The following is an 18,041-nucleotide window of genomic DNA, read 5'->3' as shown; positions in this document are numbered from 1 at the left end:
TCGGCCAAGTATGGAAATAAAATTTAAAGGCATTGGAGTCAGAAATAATTCTTGGAAGAGACGTATTTACCAAGTTAGTCTAAATGATCGAATTTATGATTTGACAGGGATAAATTGCTTGATCAAGGGTCAAATGTATCGCCTGTATACAAATCGGTTGTGAGTAGAAAGTTGAAACATTAACATTATCAAATAGTAGGAAGACTTAACAATCACTATTGTTCTTACCGTATTCTCAATATACAACCACTATTTTGGAAGTATATGATCTTTAAATAGTAACAAAAATTATCAAAATTTCTTGTAAAAATATTACGGTTTTTGCTTATCATTAAATCACTATTGTTCTTACCATATTCTCTAGATACAAACCGTTGTTTTGAAAGAATTGGACGAACTTTATTTATGAGATCACAAGAACTTTTTCTATGATTACCGCGTGTGAGAAATGGATGCATGGCTTTGGAAAGATGCAGAGAAAACAGAGAGAGAGATTGGTGTTAATAAATGCGTACATGTGAAGCGTTTTGAAGGTTTTACTACTGGTTCATCATCGTCCTGGACCATTTGGAAGTCTGCAAAAGGCATGATGAAACTCTAAGTAGGCCATGAATCACAAAACCAAATGCATTGATTAGGGCCAAAAAAGAGATTGATTTTCCAAGTTTGAATAGAGAGAAAGTATCATTTAATACATAGGCCTGTCGTTGTTTTATGAATTTGAAAAGATTTTAAACCTAACACACGAAAGAAAGAATAGAGAGAAAGAAAGTCAAGATCCCACTGCTCTAAATTGATGGATTTGCATGTGAAGCAGCTGGCGGTGCAGACAGAAATGGCGTGAATCTACCCACATGTTGATGTTTTCGTATCATCACAACCTAAAGCAAAAAGCAAGAACAAAACCAGCTAGGCAAGTCAAGTCAAGTCTAAGGCCGGCTCCAGCTTAAATCAAATTTATAGTAATTATCTTGAGTACATTCAAATCGGTGTATAGTATTAATGGATAGTATCAATGAAGTGAATAGTATTTTAAAAAAACAGTAATATCAATAGGATGGACGCTGTCACTGTAGACAAACAAATAAGTTAATCAAGAACTGGGCTAGAACACCTATTTATGACCGACTTGATTGACCTACAGTGGACCAAAATTTGATTAAAGGTTCATTTGTAGTTATGAAGAAGGTCGAGTAGGGAAACAATAACATTAGAATGAAATCATAGGCAAGACAAACTTCAATGCTGGTGTTGATCATGAGCCAAGATTGACAAACTAAAATTTTTTTCAGTTTAAATTTAACTCGTTTGAGCCGAATAACTATCTGAGCTCGGTGGAATCACCCTAGCATGACATTGTTTCAGAAATCTCTGATATTTAGCGTCTGCATTTTTATGAGCAATTGGGCCTTTATTCTATCAAATGCGCCTGAAACTGTGACTTCAAATAGAGAATAGAGGCTTGGCCCAATTTGAAAATCTCCGACGATTTGCCAATTTCCTTCTCCCGTTCAAGACGTTAGCTCACTTTCTCAAATGAGCTATATAACGTCCCTGTAGTTCTTAATTTGATCGTATAAACCCTACAGTTTTGAAATTATTTCCATCATCCCCATTTCGTAGTCCCTCCCAAGCATCTATATATAATATAGGTTATCTGAAAATGGAAAAAATTTAAAAAGAAATTACTATGAATTGATTTTATCGCTGAAGAAGAAGGTAGAGAAAGTTGATTGTGGAAGACTTAATATCAATTGAATAAAGTTTACCCTAAATAATTGAAATTTGGAGCATGAGAAAGAGGAGTTGCAACCCAACTTCCATATTTATGTTAAAAAGCTTTCAATCTAATATAGTATTATTGATTTTTTTTAACAATATTTCATGTACAAAGGAATAGATATTAACCGGCATAAACAAGCAGGGCTGCATTGATGAGATGAGAAGCACAAAAAACCCCTCATCTTTCATCTTCTCACGCGACCATTAAATATTTCATTTTGTTAGCCTAACCCAACTTCATTTGAGGTTTTAATATTTATTAATTTCTGATTTGTCATTTAGAGTACCCATATAAATTTGAATTTGAGCATATTAAACCTAATTAATGAGTTATTAGCACCCAAAACCAAGCTCTAACTACCCAAAATGGTTAACTTCTCATAATCAAAATAATAAAGCTCCTTACATTTATCAGGTTTTCTTTAAAGAGTAATACTAAATATATGTTAACGGGTATAAACAAATTGACGTGGTATTATACGAATGATTTTTGTTTTTTTTTAATTATATGATGATATATTATTTGTTTTATATCCATTAATATATAAACATTTGTATATAAAATATTGTTGTTATTCTTGTGAATATATATCTTCAATCATATTCTTGACACAATATAGTTCAACTATATGTGGCAAATGAGGAACAAAAATGGAAAAAAGATTGATAAAATAATAGTGACATATTTTAAATGTTATGTCGTCATATCAATATCTAATACCAACATTAGGCCTAATCAAAATTCTATTTTAGTTAAAAGTGTTAAAAAGGGATTTTAGCCAAACTTTCTCTATCAAACAACCCTACTTTATAGGAGTAGATCCGAATCTAGTTAGATCGAACTTGAACATTACCACAGCTTGGTTGAGCTCAGTTTGAGTTCATATAAATCAAGTTCAAGCTTAGTACGATCAAAAGTTTTAAATTTGGCTACTAACCAAGTAAAATTAAAGATAAATAATGTCCAGTTCAATTCAGTTTATAAGTCAATCGTTTAATTTGAATCTTTAAGTTTAGCTTATAACTTGAATTAAACTAAACCAAACGATTGTCTTATAAAATCAACATCATTTTAAGTGTCGAAACTTGTGCTAAAAATCAACGAGCCACGAATATGAGTTAAACTACAACCCTCGAACTTTCCTATTAGGACAAATTTGAGCTTTTCTTCAATACAATTTAATGAACTCAAATTAAGTTCAAACCGTCCTATTGTCCAATCTAATTGAACTTGAACCAACTCACATGCAGGCTTACAATAAATCCATACCTAATTTCTTAGAGATTGAAGCTGTATAAAAATGACTGTAATAATACACATTAATTTTGTTTGGTGTAAATATGCTAGCTATACGTGACACAAAATTAGAGGAAACAAACCCTAATAACAAAAGGTAAATATTTTATGATTTAAACAATTTAATTTTCATTGTGTTTGGCTTATTGTTGCATAGGCAAATCTCACGTCAATTTAAATTTGATTCAACGTTTCCATATAATTAATATGCATATCTTGATCATTTCGATTGATCTACTATAAGGTTTAATTTTCTTTTCGTCTCACACACACACACACACATATATATATATTTAGAGAGAGACTTATAAATAATTACAGATGCCACCTCTTTGAAACAGAGTTTGACCAGCAAACCAAGAAACCCCTTAGAGACCAACTCAGTAAGTAATTTACCGTCAGAATTTTTTACTTTAATACAAAAATATAAGAAGATACTAATGTGCACACTTGAAGTTATTTGCTAAAGTATAAAGTCAGAACTTGACAAATGAATGTGAGAGAGAGCATAAACTCACATTTCCTTTTTTCGGATCGATAAAAATTTATCCTTTTGCAGAAGAATATATGTTGGGATAATTATCACATGAGAGAGAGCAAAAGAAATCAAAATTACCCAACATTCAGAAACCAAGTTTGGTGAATTACCTCAAAAGAAAATAACACGTGTGTAATTTCCAACTTTGCAGATATTTTTGTCCTTATGATTTTTATACTCTTAATTCAAAAACACCATTCAGGCACGAATTTTCCTCTTCAAGGCAGTAGACAATATCAACTATCTAACTTGCTTCCTTTTCACTGTTTGATTTCAAATACATTATTATGTAAATTTTTTAGTGTAAATTATATGAATTAGAAGAGAGGAAGAAGAAGAAGCTCTACCAACCCTAGTTTGGTGCCGACTCAAATTTTAGATCTAAGTTATAATACTCAACCCAAATTTGAGTTTATTTGAATTAGTCTACATGTTACTTATATAAATATAAGTGTTCCTCTAAAATATATGATGCATTAGTATGTAGCTAGCTCTGCAAATAATCATAAGAGTGTGAAGTTTATTAGTGTCTAAATTTAGAGTAATCTATATGTATTAAGAATGGGTATAATTAATAACGTAATATCATATGATTATATTTATCTTTAATTTAAAATCATTTAACTATTTAATAATTTGTTGATATTTATGTTTGTCTTTACACCTATTTAGTACATGAAGTATTATTGATTTTGTAATCCTAAAATTAATATAAAAACCTAATACACTCACAGACGTAGCTGAACCATGTAAATTTATCTGAGTTTCCAGCGTTTTTTTTTTTTGGCTTGATTCACTTCCTAACAATAATAACCATGTGTACAGCTACCAATAAATTTGAAACTATATAACTACAATAATAATATGCATAAACAACCAATTAACAAATCTAAAAAGACAGAAAGACAGTGACCACGAAAGAAACCAAAAAGGCAAATAATTTTCCTTAAACTTCGAATCAACGAAACAAAAGTTAAAGAGAGAATGCGATGTTTATCCAATCATGTTATCTTGAAAGCCAAAAAAGAATAGCAATCGAAGCTCAAAACAGATGGTGGCTCTTCCGAACAAGTTTGGTTAGCTTACAATAAATCAAAACCCTTCACGTTTTTAGGTCAAGGGTGTTTTTGTTTTTTGGTTCTGTAATTTACAAATTATTAATACAAAAAAAAAATTTATGTGATTTACTATGAAGTGATTAAGTATATATAAATGACAGCTTAGCTGGTCATTCCATTTTGAACCCACCCACTGTGGAGGGTGAAAGCAAAAGGTTCCTCATCTTTTTTAGGGCTTTTTCCCATTTAAACCACTGATTATTTTTTATTATGTACTAGTGAAGGTTCTTAAGAGCAAGAATGGATTCAATCTCAGTTATCTTGAATCAAATCCATTGCTTGACTTGAACAAATCAATTTCTTCAATTCAACATTTGGGAGGCATCATTTTAGTGATAATGTACACTAATTCAAACAAACTCAACCTCAAACTTAACATTATACATTAGATAATAACAGTCGGGCCATCACTTCAAGCATAATCACAATATTTGAGGGTTTATTGCTAAATTTAACAATAACATTTCTTATACAAATGGTTGGATATCAATGGATACAAAAAGATTTGGCATATAATTATATAATTGAATGATTTATTATTTTGTTTCTATCCATTAGTATTTATTGTTTGTAAATACAGTATTACTCAAAATTTAATGATAATACATTATAAGGTTGCTGATGGAATGTGCTTAACGCCTTCTGATAATTAATAAAGATAATTATCCCATTAATCAAAGTCATAAAGACAGGTTTAAATGCTATAAATAAGCATGCTAGGGTTAGGGCTTGAGAGCACAGACTTTTCAATCCTCTCTCTTTCTCTTTGTTCTTTTTTTTTTTTTCTTTCTCCTTTTATTTTTCCTTTTTGTAGTGCCTTTTTCTGATGCTGATTCTGTGAACGAGTACCCAGATTCTCCTATAATTCAAAAAGAGTTTGCAGAAGAAGGATTTGGGAGGACCAAGATGAGGAAGCGTCAAGTGGTTTTGAGAAGAAGAAAGGAGTCTTCAACTACTACTTCATCTGTCACAGTCAGGACTGTAAGATATGTTGAGTGCCAGAAGAATCATGCTGCCGGAGTGGGAGGCTATGCGGTGGACGGTTGTCTCGAGTTCATGGCCAGCGGGGAAGAAGGAACTGATGCTGCACTCACTTGTGCTGCTTGTGGCTGCCACCGTAGCTTCCACCGCAGGGAAGTGGAGACCGAGGTGGTTTGCGAGAATTCGGCGTCTTCATCTGTGGCTTAAACTGGTTTCATCTTCACAAGATGCCATATATACATACATATATATATTGTCGTTTTGCGCTCTTCTTGTTGATATCTAAGGTTTATGGCCATGACTTAAACCAGCTATTTATGTACAAAAGAGAGAGTAAAAGTTTGCTCTTATTACTTGAAGTGAGTTTTAATATAAAATATCTGTAATCAGATTATTAAAGATTTATGAAATTATTAACAATTAAGTTGTTTATCTGTCTATATATAGAGAGAAGTGCAATTGCTAGAAAGAGGAAGGCATCATAATTTGACTAAATTTGCAAATATAACTGGTGCAAACCTAACCTACAAAAATTTGCCTTATAATTATTATGTCCAAACAGTAGTTTAATCGTTTGTTTATCTTTGATTCAAAACTACGAAATCAACTTCAGTATGTTTATTTCATGAGTATCCGATGGTTTATATATACACCAAGTAATATTATTTCCAAAATGGTGTTGTCAAGTCTAATATGCATGGTAAGACAACTTTGTGTTTGAGGTTACAGGCCACTCATTTCCGATCTCGCTGGAAAATTTTCTTATTGATGCACTTAGAAGGCCATCAAAATTAGACATTTGCAACTCATAACTTCAAAATCAAAACCACAAAGAAATGGTAATTAAATTACAAATTCAACAACTCCTAGAGCTTTAACCACCCATTTAGTCTAATTTCCTTTGCTTTATTTCTTGATACCTAACACCCCCAAATTCTGTAGTAGACTGAACCACTTCAAAAATATCATGTTCATTACTATTGTTTACCCAACATAGCACCTTATAATGTTGCTTACTTCTCATTAGCAAAGTTTTCACCGTCAACAACAGAAGTTGAATAATTCTATATCAGCAAACTTCGCTTCAAAATATCTTCGCCGTCGATGTACAGAAAAGTCAGTATGAACACAATATTATATATAAACTTTAAAGTATTTAATTATACAAGCTTGTAATCATAAAAAAGTGAACTTGTTTGAAATCAAAATGGAGGAAGTATGATCATTTATTATTTTCTTTCATATGATCGATGATGAAATATACCCATTTTTCAGATCAAACAATATCAAGAGTAAAACATATATTCGAATCTTTTCTCTGATTTCTTTGGGATCATCTTCTTGAAACCGAATATGTTGCCAATGAAGAAGTCATGAGATAGTTTTCCATTTTCCATGTGAGGTGTGTTAGCAAAAATATTCAAGTTAGGTATTGAGCATGGAGGGAACAAATTTTCAGGTAAACATTTGCATTGAATCGGGTAGATGTCAATTCCAAAATATCACAAGGTGAATAGGAATTCCTGCAGAATCCAAGAGAACTTCCGATTGTCGGGACTTGTAATTAGTGAGTTGTTAAATTATAGAAGTTAGAGTGTGATTTTTGGAAATGTGCAAGTGTAGGGGTGGTTTTGACCCAAGCCTAGAGAATGGTCCGAATCAGTAATACCTTGTTCGAGTTTGAACTCATTTAAACTAATATATAATATCACTAAAAGATAATTAACAAGATAAAGAATATTGTTGACGAAATGAGTAGTATTGTTCGAGAAGTAAAAAGTTCAATTTCTACCTTGATGTAGGTGTTCAAAACCACTGTTGTGTTAAATAGAGGTAATACAAGTTTTAAGGAGTGAATTCATTAGTAAAAAATATTGACTTGTAGGTCAAATCTAAACATTGATTCTACTGAACCCAACTTATGGATGAAATGTTGTTTATGTAGTTAGGCCCTGAACCTTTACGCTTATGGATGAGATGTTATTTGTATAGTCGGGCTTTGAACCTACATACTTATGGCTTCGTTTCCCAAAGATCCGTGTAAAGTAAGATCCTTATAGTCATGCTTTCTACACTAAAAATATTGTTTTAAACAAGGGTATTCATACTTGGATGACAATTCAAGATCAAGCTCTTAAAAACTTTATAGTCTCTTAAGAGATATTACTTTGTGGAAACGCTCTTTAATGAAACTTTGCCAGTAGCAGGTTAAAACCAAGAAACGACCGGTTTTTATTGGTGGGTTGGAAATTTGCCCGACTTATCAATTTGTTCAATAAGATATTGCAAGCTCAAGTAGTCCTTCCCTAGTCTTAGTGTGGATGGCCCTCCTCTGATCTGAGATTACCTTGACTGCAATACCAAAAATAAAAAAGACGAATAACAATATAAATTTACATATGGACATAATATACTGTAATCTTATTTCCTAGGGTACCTGAACTCGGATAGTTCATCCAAGCATGAAATTTAAACTAAAATAGTTCGGATCAAATTCAACTCTAATTTAAGGTTATGTATAAAAAAAATACAAATTATACCCAATATGAATTTTTAATTAATCCAATTTCATCTCAAAAAAGTGCATCGTCGTGCCCTAGCCCTTTGAAGTTCAAGCTCTATTAATATGGACCCAATGCACCATGGCAGGGCATGGGCCTCCAAAAAGGTAAGTTTCCCCCAAGGCCCATTAGAAGCATAACCTTTCAAATCAACTGGTTGTCTATTTCCACCTTGAATAAATTTTAATTATAAAATATTATCTCGGTCCAATGAGATGAATCTAACAGGCATATTAGAGAGCTAACAATAAATGTTATGGGAAACAATTCTCATCTACATCTTCTATATAGGAATGGATTTGAATCAAATCTAAACAAAAATGAAATCGAACTTAACTTAAATATAATATAATTAGTTTGAGTTTGAATTTAACTTGTCTAATTAGTTAACAATAATGTTAGAAAAGAAGAAGAACAAGCAAGCTCTAGTGAGGGGTTTCAAGTCCAGGCAATTTCGAACAGCTCAGACCATATATCCACAAATTTAAAAATCAAAATTATAGTTAAAAGAATCCCAGGGATATCATAAACCATATAAAAACCTATTTAAATTTCCTTTTTCATAATTTTCCAGTCAGTTGGCGGAACAAGTAGGTTATATATATATATAGTCAATGGTTTCAATATGAAGTTGCTGTGGTGTAGTGGTTATCACGTTAGTCTTACACACTAAAGGTCCCCAGTTCGATCCTGGGCAGCAACATTTTCTTTTAAAATTCCAGAGATTTAATTGTTTCAATGTACAGATGGATATGCTCGAACTTAAATCGTGTTTGGATCAATTTAAACCCATGCTTTCTGTCGGACCAAATTTCACTGGTAATTCTTCTTCTTAGATAAATTTTTTTAGACAATTCAAATGAGTTGAGGTCGTCCTCGAAACTAGTAAATTCATCTCATGAGGGGCTGAAGTTGCATGTGAATTGGCAGTACTAGACTTACACGGTTTCCAGTTTTGGGCTAGACAAATGGGTACTTCCAGTTTCCCTGTTTGTTCTAATATATCATTTAAGTCCGTGACTTAGCACCACTCACATGACTTTATTTAACTTTCAAACTTCTCCTTTCACCCTCTCTACCATTCAAAATTTAAATTTTACCCCCTTCTAGACAAGTCATTTCTTGATACGATGACACTATCGTAGCATCTACCAGTAAATACTAAGTTGATAACATAGCAATACTTTTTCGTTTAATTCCATATTGTGTAAATTCAATAGGAAAAAGAACACCTTTTATCCGAAAAAAATGAGAAAAGATAAGTCATTTTTTTATACTAAAGTAATATAGTAACTATAAGTATTAGTATCGTATAATATATGATATAGTGTGTATAAAAATTATATATATCATATAGTATATTAAAAATTATTACGATATAATAGATATTTTGTACAATATTATATGTATCAGTTTGTATCAATAATTTTACCGTTACATTGTGATATATCTTTAAAAAAAGAACAATGATAGAACAACAATGTGTTTAATAAATTCAAAATTTTGGGGGGTGTTTATAAGATTTTAAAGATAATAATGTGATAATTATTACAAATTTTTATTATTCTAATTATTCTAATTTTTTTTGAAAAAAATTGTATCCTATAACACGATACAATATGTGATATGCAATAGAAAAAATTAGTTTTTTTTTTTATATACTATATAATATATGATTCGTATACAATTTTAATAATTATCAATGTAATAACTTAAAAGTATCGAATTGTAGATGCTAAATTATGTGGTACTAGAGCTAAAATGGAATATCTTCCGTCGAATCAAAGCATTAGGGTTACACTTTACCAAGGAAAGTGAATGAAAAAAGATGTGTAGGTGAGAGAGTAAATTAAAGGTGACAGCACTAAATATATAGAGATAATAAGGGATATGGTTTTGAGAATATTTTGGACCACATTATAAAGTGCAATTATTTTTCATGCTTGGAAATATTTTATTTTTTTAAATTTTGTGGTCCCTCATTGACTAAGCTACTTTGTATTCCTTTCTAGGTATGTTTACAAACTCCCTTTTTTCAAATTTTAATTTAAAGAAAGTGTTCACGTACGATAAAGATTTAAAGTTTTATATATAATAATTGAATTGTGTATCATATCGTATTATATATCATAAATCAAATTTTTATATAGTGTGACATGTATCGTATAATAGGATATATATTTTAAAAAATAATAATAACATAATAAAAAATTTCAATGGTCACGTCCTCATTTTAGAAAATATTATAAATATTCAAAAAATTTGAAAATTTTTAGATACATCTCAAAGTATCTATCTGAATTAATAATTTTATTGATATGTATCATATCGTATGACACATATATTAGATTTTATCAATTTTTTATATACCATAAAATACGTATTATTATCCATTTATGGTATGATGTGTATGATAGGCCGTGTAATACTAATAACTATACTTCAACAATTTATTGTTTTAACTTTTTTGCAATTTGAACAAAAGCAATACTCATTTTAAGAAACTAATCAATATATGCAAGATGGGAAGTGTTTTCTTAAAATATTTTAAAAAAAAAACCCATTTTCTATAAAAATAATTTCAAAAATCACCCACAATTGAGATTTGAATTTGGGTAATATATCTCTTATTTGAAAATTCCTCAACAACTCTTTTAATAATTAATTATTGCCATAACTATTTTAGGAATATAATTCAAATTTTAAAATTGGGTTGAGCCCATATGCTAGTTTATTAATTAAAAAAAAAAAATCATAATGAAGTCAATCGCTTTTAAATAGGTTTGCCCTAATTAGGGCCACAATGTATCAGTCTCCATGTGATGCAAATTCAATCTAAATAAGCAACCATATTTTAAAACACAATTAAAATGTGCAAAAAGAAAAGAAAAATGCCCACATGCTAAACACATAAATAATCTATTATCAATAATGATACATTTGAATCAAATCAAAATTGAACTAAGATATATTTAAATTTTGTTTGAATCTAAAATATTAAACTTAAATTTAAATTTATTTGAATATATAAATAATATCATCAAAGAAATTACCGGTAATTTAAAAAAAAATGAATTACTAACAAATCCCTAAATTTAATTTATCTGTGCTTGGCGTAGGAGCACGTTTGGCTCAAATCTACCCTTTTGGCACATGTCAAGGTTATAATAATTAGAGTTTAGAAAAAGGCCATATAGCTAGGCTGACATTAATATCATAATTCTTCACTGCGCATTCAAAATCATATCTAGATATCAGAGAGGCTGAGCCACAAAGCAAGCTTTGCTCACAATTTCCATCATATTAGAATTGTAATATCAATCCCCATTTCACTATTTCTTGATTTGACCCTGAATCAGAGCTCCATGTGTATATATATATATATATATATATATCGAGAGAGAGAGAGAGATGTATAAACTTTTTCCCCACAAAAGTCTCAAGAAAAAAGCCTGCAAACGCCATTAATAAGTTCTGATGAAAGGGGTAACGTGAGCCAAAAAATTTACCTACCACCGTCTCTCAAAGTCCAGCTCTCTATTCATATTCCCACAAATGTCACATTCAGACACAGTAAAAATGAACAAGCCGTAAAACTTGCTCCATTTTTTCTTGGTTTATTTGACTTCTTCAGCTTAACTGCACTTGAACATAATAAAGCTAGAAAATTATGAGTAAAGCAAAACATTAGAGAATCTTTTTAGGGAACCATAGTTCTTACCCTTAAGAGCCCAATAAATCTCTCAAAATTAGGGTTTTTAATATTGAATTCAATTATTTGAATGTTTAAATCAACTGAAATTCAATTTTTTGTTTAAGTTAATCCAACTTTATATTCAAACCTAACCATTTGATTGATTTGAACTCAAATTCGCACACCAGTAGTTCTGACGGAATCAACCTCTTCTTTATAAGCAAAATTCCAAACTTGAAATTTGATAGAAATGGTGATGGAAACATATCATAATTTAGAAATAAAACTCAGAAAAAGATTCCAATCACTACCCAGGTGACATTACACCTACCCACACCATATCAAATCAATTATGGGGATATATATATATTAATTAAACTCATATATGATATATTGAAGGATTTAATTCATATTTATAGGTAATAATAAGTATCCTACGTTTATCATCTGATAATATTTTTCTTCTGAAGAGAAGCATGGCTTCAAAATCATCTAGCCCATGCCTTGGCAGTTGAGGCAGAAGATGGTGCTCTTGTCCCCACAGAAACAAGATTACAGACAGTGACTTCATCAATGGCCAAAAATCAAGACAAACCCACAAGGAGGTTGAAGAAGACGGTGAAGGACTCCAATCGTCATCATCAATGGTGAATTGAAACTGCTTCCCTTAAAAGGAAAGTTATAGATAGATGAAAAGAGAGATATCTCCAATATAATAATATTAAGCCAAAAAATGAGATTTATATCCCTTAATCATGAAGCTAAAAGTGCTTGTATTATCCAAAGGAGACAATAACCCTAATTAATTGTAATATAATCTATCTTTATGAACAGGAGGAAGAGGAGACAAACGGAACAATGATCATAAAATTATGCAATTTCACATTAAATAAGCTATCAAATCTCTCAATTATGTCTCCCATAGAAGCTATGGGGATAAAACAGAATAATTTTCAACCGAGTTAACACTTTTTGCTTCTTTCTCTGAGACAAAAACATAACATACGAAGAAGAAGAAGATCTCTCTCTTCTTTCTCTCTGTGTCAGTAACAAGAAGAAGAATGAATGGACAATTATAAGGCTAAAAATCGTAATGATACTAAGACTAAATAGTAAAGAAAAGAAAAGGAGTTCCCTTTGGAACAAGCTCTCCCATGTTAACATATATCCATCCTCAAACATCAAGAGAAGTGATTGTTCATCATCATCAGCATCTTAATATGATAGAAATAAGAACAAAATGAGAAAGAGAGAAAGAAGGAAAGAAAGAGAGAAAAGAGGAGAGAAAATAATTAAAAGAAGAAGATAAAAAGATAATAAACCTTAGTTCTTAGTTCTTACTATCATCTAACACTTATTTTCCCATTTGCTCAAGATGAAGAAGATGACCCATTAGCCGTAGCAACACCACCACCACCACCACCATGGGCAGTATTATTCTCCTCCGCCTCTTCACCACCGCCATTGTTGCCATTGCTTTCAAGATTGATTTTTTCATTTCCAAGACTCTCCTTTTTACCAAAAGTGTTCTTGTTATTATGCATCCACACTCTCAACACAGTTCTATCCACTCCCATTTCATTACAAAACTCCTGAACCTCCTCGTCGTTCTTATGCATCTTCCACCCAACTCTCTCCGCAAACTCGAGCATTTTCTCCTTCTGGGTCTGACTGAACTTCGTTCTAAACCTCTTCCTCGAGCTAGCCCCAACATTTCCGACGTTGTTCATAACATTTTCGTGCCCGCTCATGTTCCCAGATAAAGCAAGCAGCATGTGGGGGGCTGAGGGGTAGAACGACGACGAGATCGGCGGCGGAGACGAAGAACTCGGGCTTCTGTGCCTCGGATGTTGAGCTTGGGACGACGGTGGAGGCGGAGGGTGGTGACGGTGGTGTGGCTGGTACTCAATTGTAGCGGTTGTAATTGTGTTATGATTAGCCGTGGCGTGAGGCGTCGTGGGGCTAAACGACGAGTCATCTGGCTCACGGCGGTGAAAGTTACGGTGGCAGCCACACGCGGCACATCTGAGAGAAGTGGGGTCGGTTGACGTGGCAGTAGGAGAAGGCATGAACTCTCCACAGCCGTCGAGAGCGTGTGCACCCAAGCTCGCTGCATGGTTCTTCAGACATTCTTTATAAGTAATCACAATAGGGTGATGATGATGGTGGCCGCCACCGTGGTGGTGATTGTGGCGGTTCAACACCCCGTTGGTGAAAGTTAAATGCCTCGTCGGAAGGATCCTTGTTGCCACCGTTTCATTATTTTCAGTATCAGGTGACTTTGCAGCTGGGGCCAATTCCATGCCTCAGCCCTCAAACATCAATCAATTAAAATTCAAAACTTTAAAAAGCCAAAAGGAGAAAAAAGTGATTTTGAAAAAGTAGCTTGAAGCAGAGATCAAGTTAGGGTTTTAACTGGGTATTTTTTTAAGGCCATGGAAGAGGAAAAACAACTTGAAGAAGAAGAAGACGATGATGATGGCCAGTAACGACTGTTGATAATAAAAATCTTGAGTTTTGTGGTGGTGGTGCTGCTTCTTAACCACTTGTTGGATTTTAACCCTAGTTCTAATCCAAGGTTAAATTTTAACCACACTTATGGTTAGATATTGTGTAATAAATATACCCACCTAGTGACAAGTACTGTTTCTGTAATAACTATATTCATAGAACTAAAGCTGATTTTGGATCAAATTCGAATAAGATGTATTTTGAAATCGGCTCAACTCTATCAGGGTCGGCCTAAAATTAATAAATATCTTTTTGAATGAATATTATTTTATTATTAATTTAAAATTATTTAATTATATAATAATATATTGTTATTATTTATATATAAATTTATATTTTTTATTTATATAACTAATACAATTTTTCCAATTACGGGGTGATTTAAAGGAGAAAGGAAATAGAGTGAGAGGGCCGAGTTGAGTTGACTCGGGGAAAACTTCAGTGGTGAGAATAGTCTGCAAAATTCTGAGAAATTGTCTGTAACCCATCTTAATCTGTCAAGTTGCTGGTGTAAGAAGCCGGAACGCTTTAACAGTAAACCAAATTCGGATTTTGATTCCACCAACCCCATCCATTTTATGACTAATTTGCCCTCATATCTTTTTATATTTACTCAGAATTAATATTATAAAATAATATTTCATTTCCAAATACAAATCAGGAAAGCTTCATCAAATATGCTCCTTCCCTGATTGGATTTGATCTTAACGTTTTTGGGTTCAAATTGAATCAGTCAAGTTTGAGTAAAAAAATATAACTTATTTTTATAAAATAGATAGAATTTAAAGTGATTTTAATATTCAAAATTTAGTCAATTTTGATTAAATATAAAATTAAATTATTTTTAAACTAGAGTTCAATTACAATTTATTATTAATTTTAAATAACCTTATTTAAATTAAAATTAATCTCGGATTAGTTTTATTTAATCTAAATACTTAAATTTACAAATTATATAATATAATATCACTCCAATTTATTATATATATATTAATACATTTCTACCCATAATATTATTTTTGATATCTAATAATAAATACAATGGCATGTGATACTGTGGATTCGGTCATTGAACGGGGTAAAACAGTAATTTCATACTGCATGGATTCCAACAGTCAAATCTATGGTGTTTAGGTCACTCCATCCCTAAAATTAATGATATCTTTGTCGGTTTAGGAGAATTCTGGGACATGGAACGGACTTGTCTGGAACTCGGCCTACCGTAAGCTTTTTGTTCAAATAAATAGTTAAACCAAAATCCAAAACGACGTAGCGTATTCTTCAATTGAACCGGAACTCTGGGTCCGATCTCTCCCCAGGTTTGGAATATAGTGAGTGAGTGAGTGCATAATGAAACAGGAGATTTGGGTAATGATATCTAATCATCATAATAATCATGATTATCAGGCTAAAGACATCCTTTATTCTGTTACACGTGTTGAACATTTCCACGTGGCGACTCATCTCTCCTACACTTTACATTTTTTTATTGCCGCGTAGTGGACTTTATCTCAGCTTTTATTACACAGCGAAGTGAACACATTTTAAAGAAAGCTAGGGGTTTTCTAGCGTACATCATATCTATCATATTATGTTACCTCACCTCCCATTCATTCTTTTCATCTGGATTGTCGTCTTGAGTTAGTCTTGAGATTAGCACTTTATTCTTGATGTTGACAATTGTCTTGTGTTTTTTGACATTTGTTTTTCTACCAATTATTTTTGAAATTGTAGAATTTGTCATATTTATCTTTTTCTGTGACAATTTTAAAATAATTTATTGTTCTGAACAAGAAGAATATGAAATTTTTTAAAATAATTTACAAATACAAATCAATAATAAAATAAAAAAATAAGTGAAAATAATTAAAGAAGAGGGCACTGATTTTGGTGAGAAATAATTAATTAATAATAAAATTTAAAACAGATAGTGACGTAATCCAAAAATGTTTGTCATCGAATTTTGTGTCAATAAAAACCCCCAAACCAAACCGTTGCTTGCATTGAAACTCATCAGACCATATATTTAAATAAATATATTTTGATGTGATACTGCTCAGCTTTTTTCCTTTCTTCAGCATGTAACTTTTGACTCTCACATTTTTCATAATTTTATACTGTTTCACAGTTTCAAATATTTGAAAATTCGAATTCAATCTTGAATTAATTTTAGGTCAAAATCTATTTAAATCACAATTAACTGAAACTATACTTAAATCAATAATAATAGATATATTTATCAATTATTATTTATATTCAAAATAAAGGAATAAAGTTTTTAAGTTTATATGTATAAAATTTTAAATTTTGAAAATTTTATTAATATTATGCTCTAATTAAATTACAAGCCCATTAAACCGAATAATAAACTCAAGCTCAATCCGTTTGGCCACCTCAAACCTGAATGTAGTTTCTGCCAGTGGTTGATGGATTGTGAAGTGATTATTATTGTTGATTTGGGTCCCAAAGGAACAGCTACGAGTGAGTTGTGGAGGCCCTGACCCCTGGCCCCTGGCAGTCTGCATTATCAGGTATTTACACAAGGACATAGCACCACACAACACAAGCTTATATAAGACTTTGTTAAATCTCAATCTTTAGGGACAAAGGTCACTTTTTGTGACAATCGCTTCCTCACCCTCTTCATCACTTTTTCTTAATTTTACATCTTCAAATATATAATCCCCCAATATTCCACCATCAATTATAATGTCCGACGACAAGTAATATCACTTTGAAACCCCTCCAAAGAAACCATTACGTTTCTCTAGAAGCTGTGACTTTCCCTAGAAGATTATACTATCCTGTTGGAATATAATATGACATGATGCTTGTATCCGAAGAATAAGAATAAGGGTTGATTTGAGACTGATGAGATTAAATTTGACTCATTTGAATTATTAGAAAAATTAAAGAATTGTATGAATCCAAAAATAAAATACACAAAAATGCTTCAAATCGAAGCATTACAAGTTATAATTTTTATATAAAAGGGTTATGCTATTAGAAATTAATACGATTCTTGTACATGATGAATAAGAATTAAAGTGTATTTAAGCTGAGTCAAACATGAATAAAGATAACTAAATATAATTTGACTCATTTGAATTATTGTTAAAGAAGAATTACTTAAATTAGAAAAAATAAATGAGACTTTGAGTTAAGCCATAGCAATTACAAATAATAACTTAATAATAAAAAAAAGTTACATGTTTTTAAACATGACCTGACACGATTTGCTTAATTTAATGGCTGTTCAAATTTTTAATACTTAGTTTAACCAAAATTAATAGGAATAATAATCATAAATTATTTTGATAAAGATCAACAAATAGGTAAGTTGTTGACTTATCTCACAATTGTTAGCTTTGTTAAAGATAGATGAAGCATTATATATAAAGAACTTATAGTTATTGATAAATCATGACTTGATACTATTTTTAGTTTAATGGCTTTCAAACATTTTATTAATTTGCCCACAAATTCAATAGGAGTTACATGATCATAAATTATTATAGATAAAGATCAACAAAGTAAGTTGTTGACTCATGCTCAACGC

General features: G+C 31.4%; 2 protein-coding genes and 1 non-coding gene across 3 annotated transcripts; 2 read left to right on the top strand and 1 right to left on the bottom strand.

Moving 5' to 3' along the window:
* The first annotated feature begins 5,480 nt into the window (after positions 1–5,480).
* LOC123225250 (mini zinc finger protein 2-like) lies at positions 5,481–6,148 on the top strand. Its single transcript, XM_044649169.1, has one exon. It carries the CDS (start codon positions 5,642–5,644, stop codon positions 5,921–5,923), a length of 282 nt encoding a protein of 93 aa, XP_044505104.1. The 5' UTR covers positions 5,481–5,641; the 3' UTR covers positions 5,924–6,148.
* Positions 6,149–8,907: 2,759 nt separating this feature from the next.
* Positions 8,908–8,980, top strand: TRNAV-UAC. The gene has a single exon. It is a non-coding gene; the product is annotated as a tRNA-Val (tRNA).
* A 4,104-nt stretch (positions 8,981–13,084) lies between these two features.
* Positions 13,085–14,494, bottom strand: LOC123224848 (zinc-finger homeodomain protein 10-like). Its single transcript, XM_044648579.1, has one exon. The coding sequence runs from the start codon at positions 14,272–14,274 to the stop codon at positions 13,342–13,344; it is 933 nt and encodes a 310-aa protein (XP_044504514.1). The 5' UTR covers positions 14,275–14,494; the 3' UTR covers positions 13,085–13,341.
* Positions 14,495–18,041: the final 3,547 nt, after the last annotated feature.

Source organism: Mangifera indica, chromosome 9, assembly GCF_011075055.1.
Source record: "Mangifera indica cultivar Alphonso chromosome 9, CATAS_Mindica_2.1, whole genome shotgun sequence".
Classification (NCBI taxonomy): Eukaryota; Viridiplantae; Streptophyta; class Magnoliopsida; order Sapindales; family Anacardiaceae; genus Mangifera; species Mangifera indica.
The sequence above is the reverse complement of the archived record's forward strand: the minus strand, read 5'-3'. Positions and strand labels throughout refer to the sequence as shown.

Excerpts from the sequence above, each read along its gene's own strand:
- LOC123225250 (XM_044649169.1), top strand. The coding sequence starts at position 5,642 with ATGAGGAAGCGTCAAGTGGTTTTGAGAAGAAGAAAGGAGTCTTCAACT.
- LOC123224848 (XM_044648579.1), bottom strand. The coding sequence starts at position 14,274 with ATGGAATTGGCCCCAGCTGCAAAGTCACCTGATACTGAAAATAATGAA.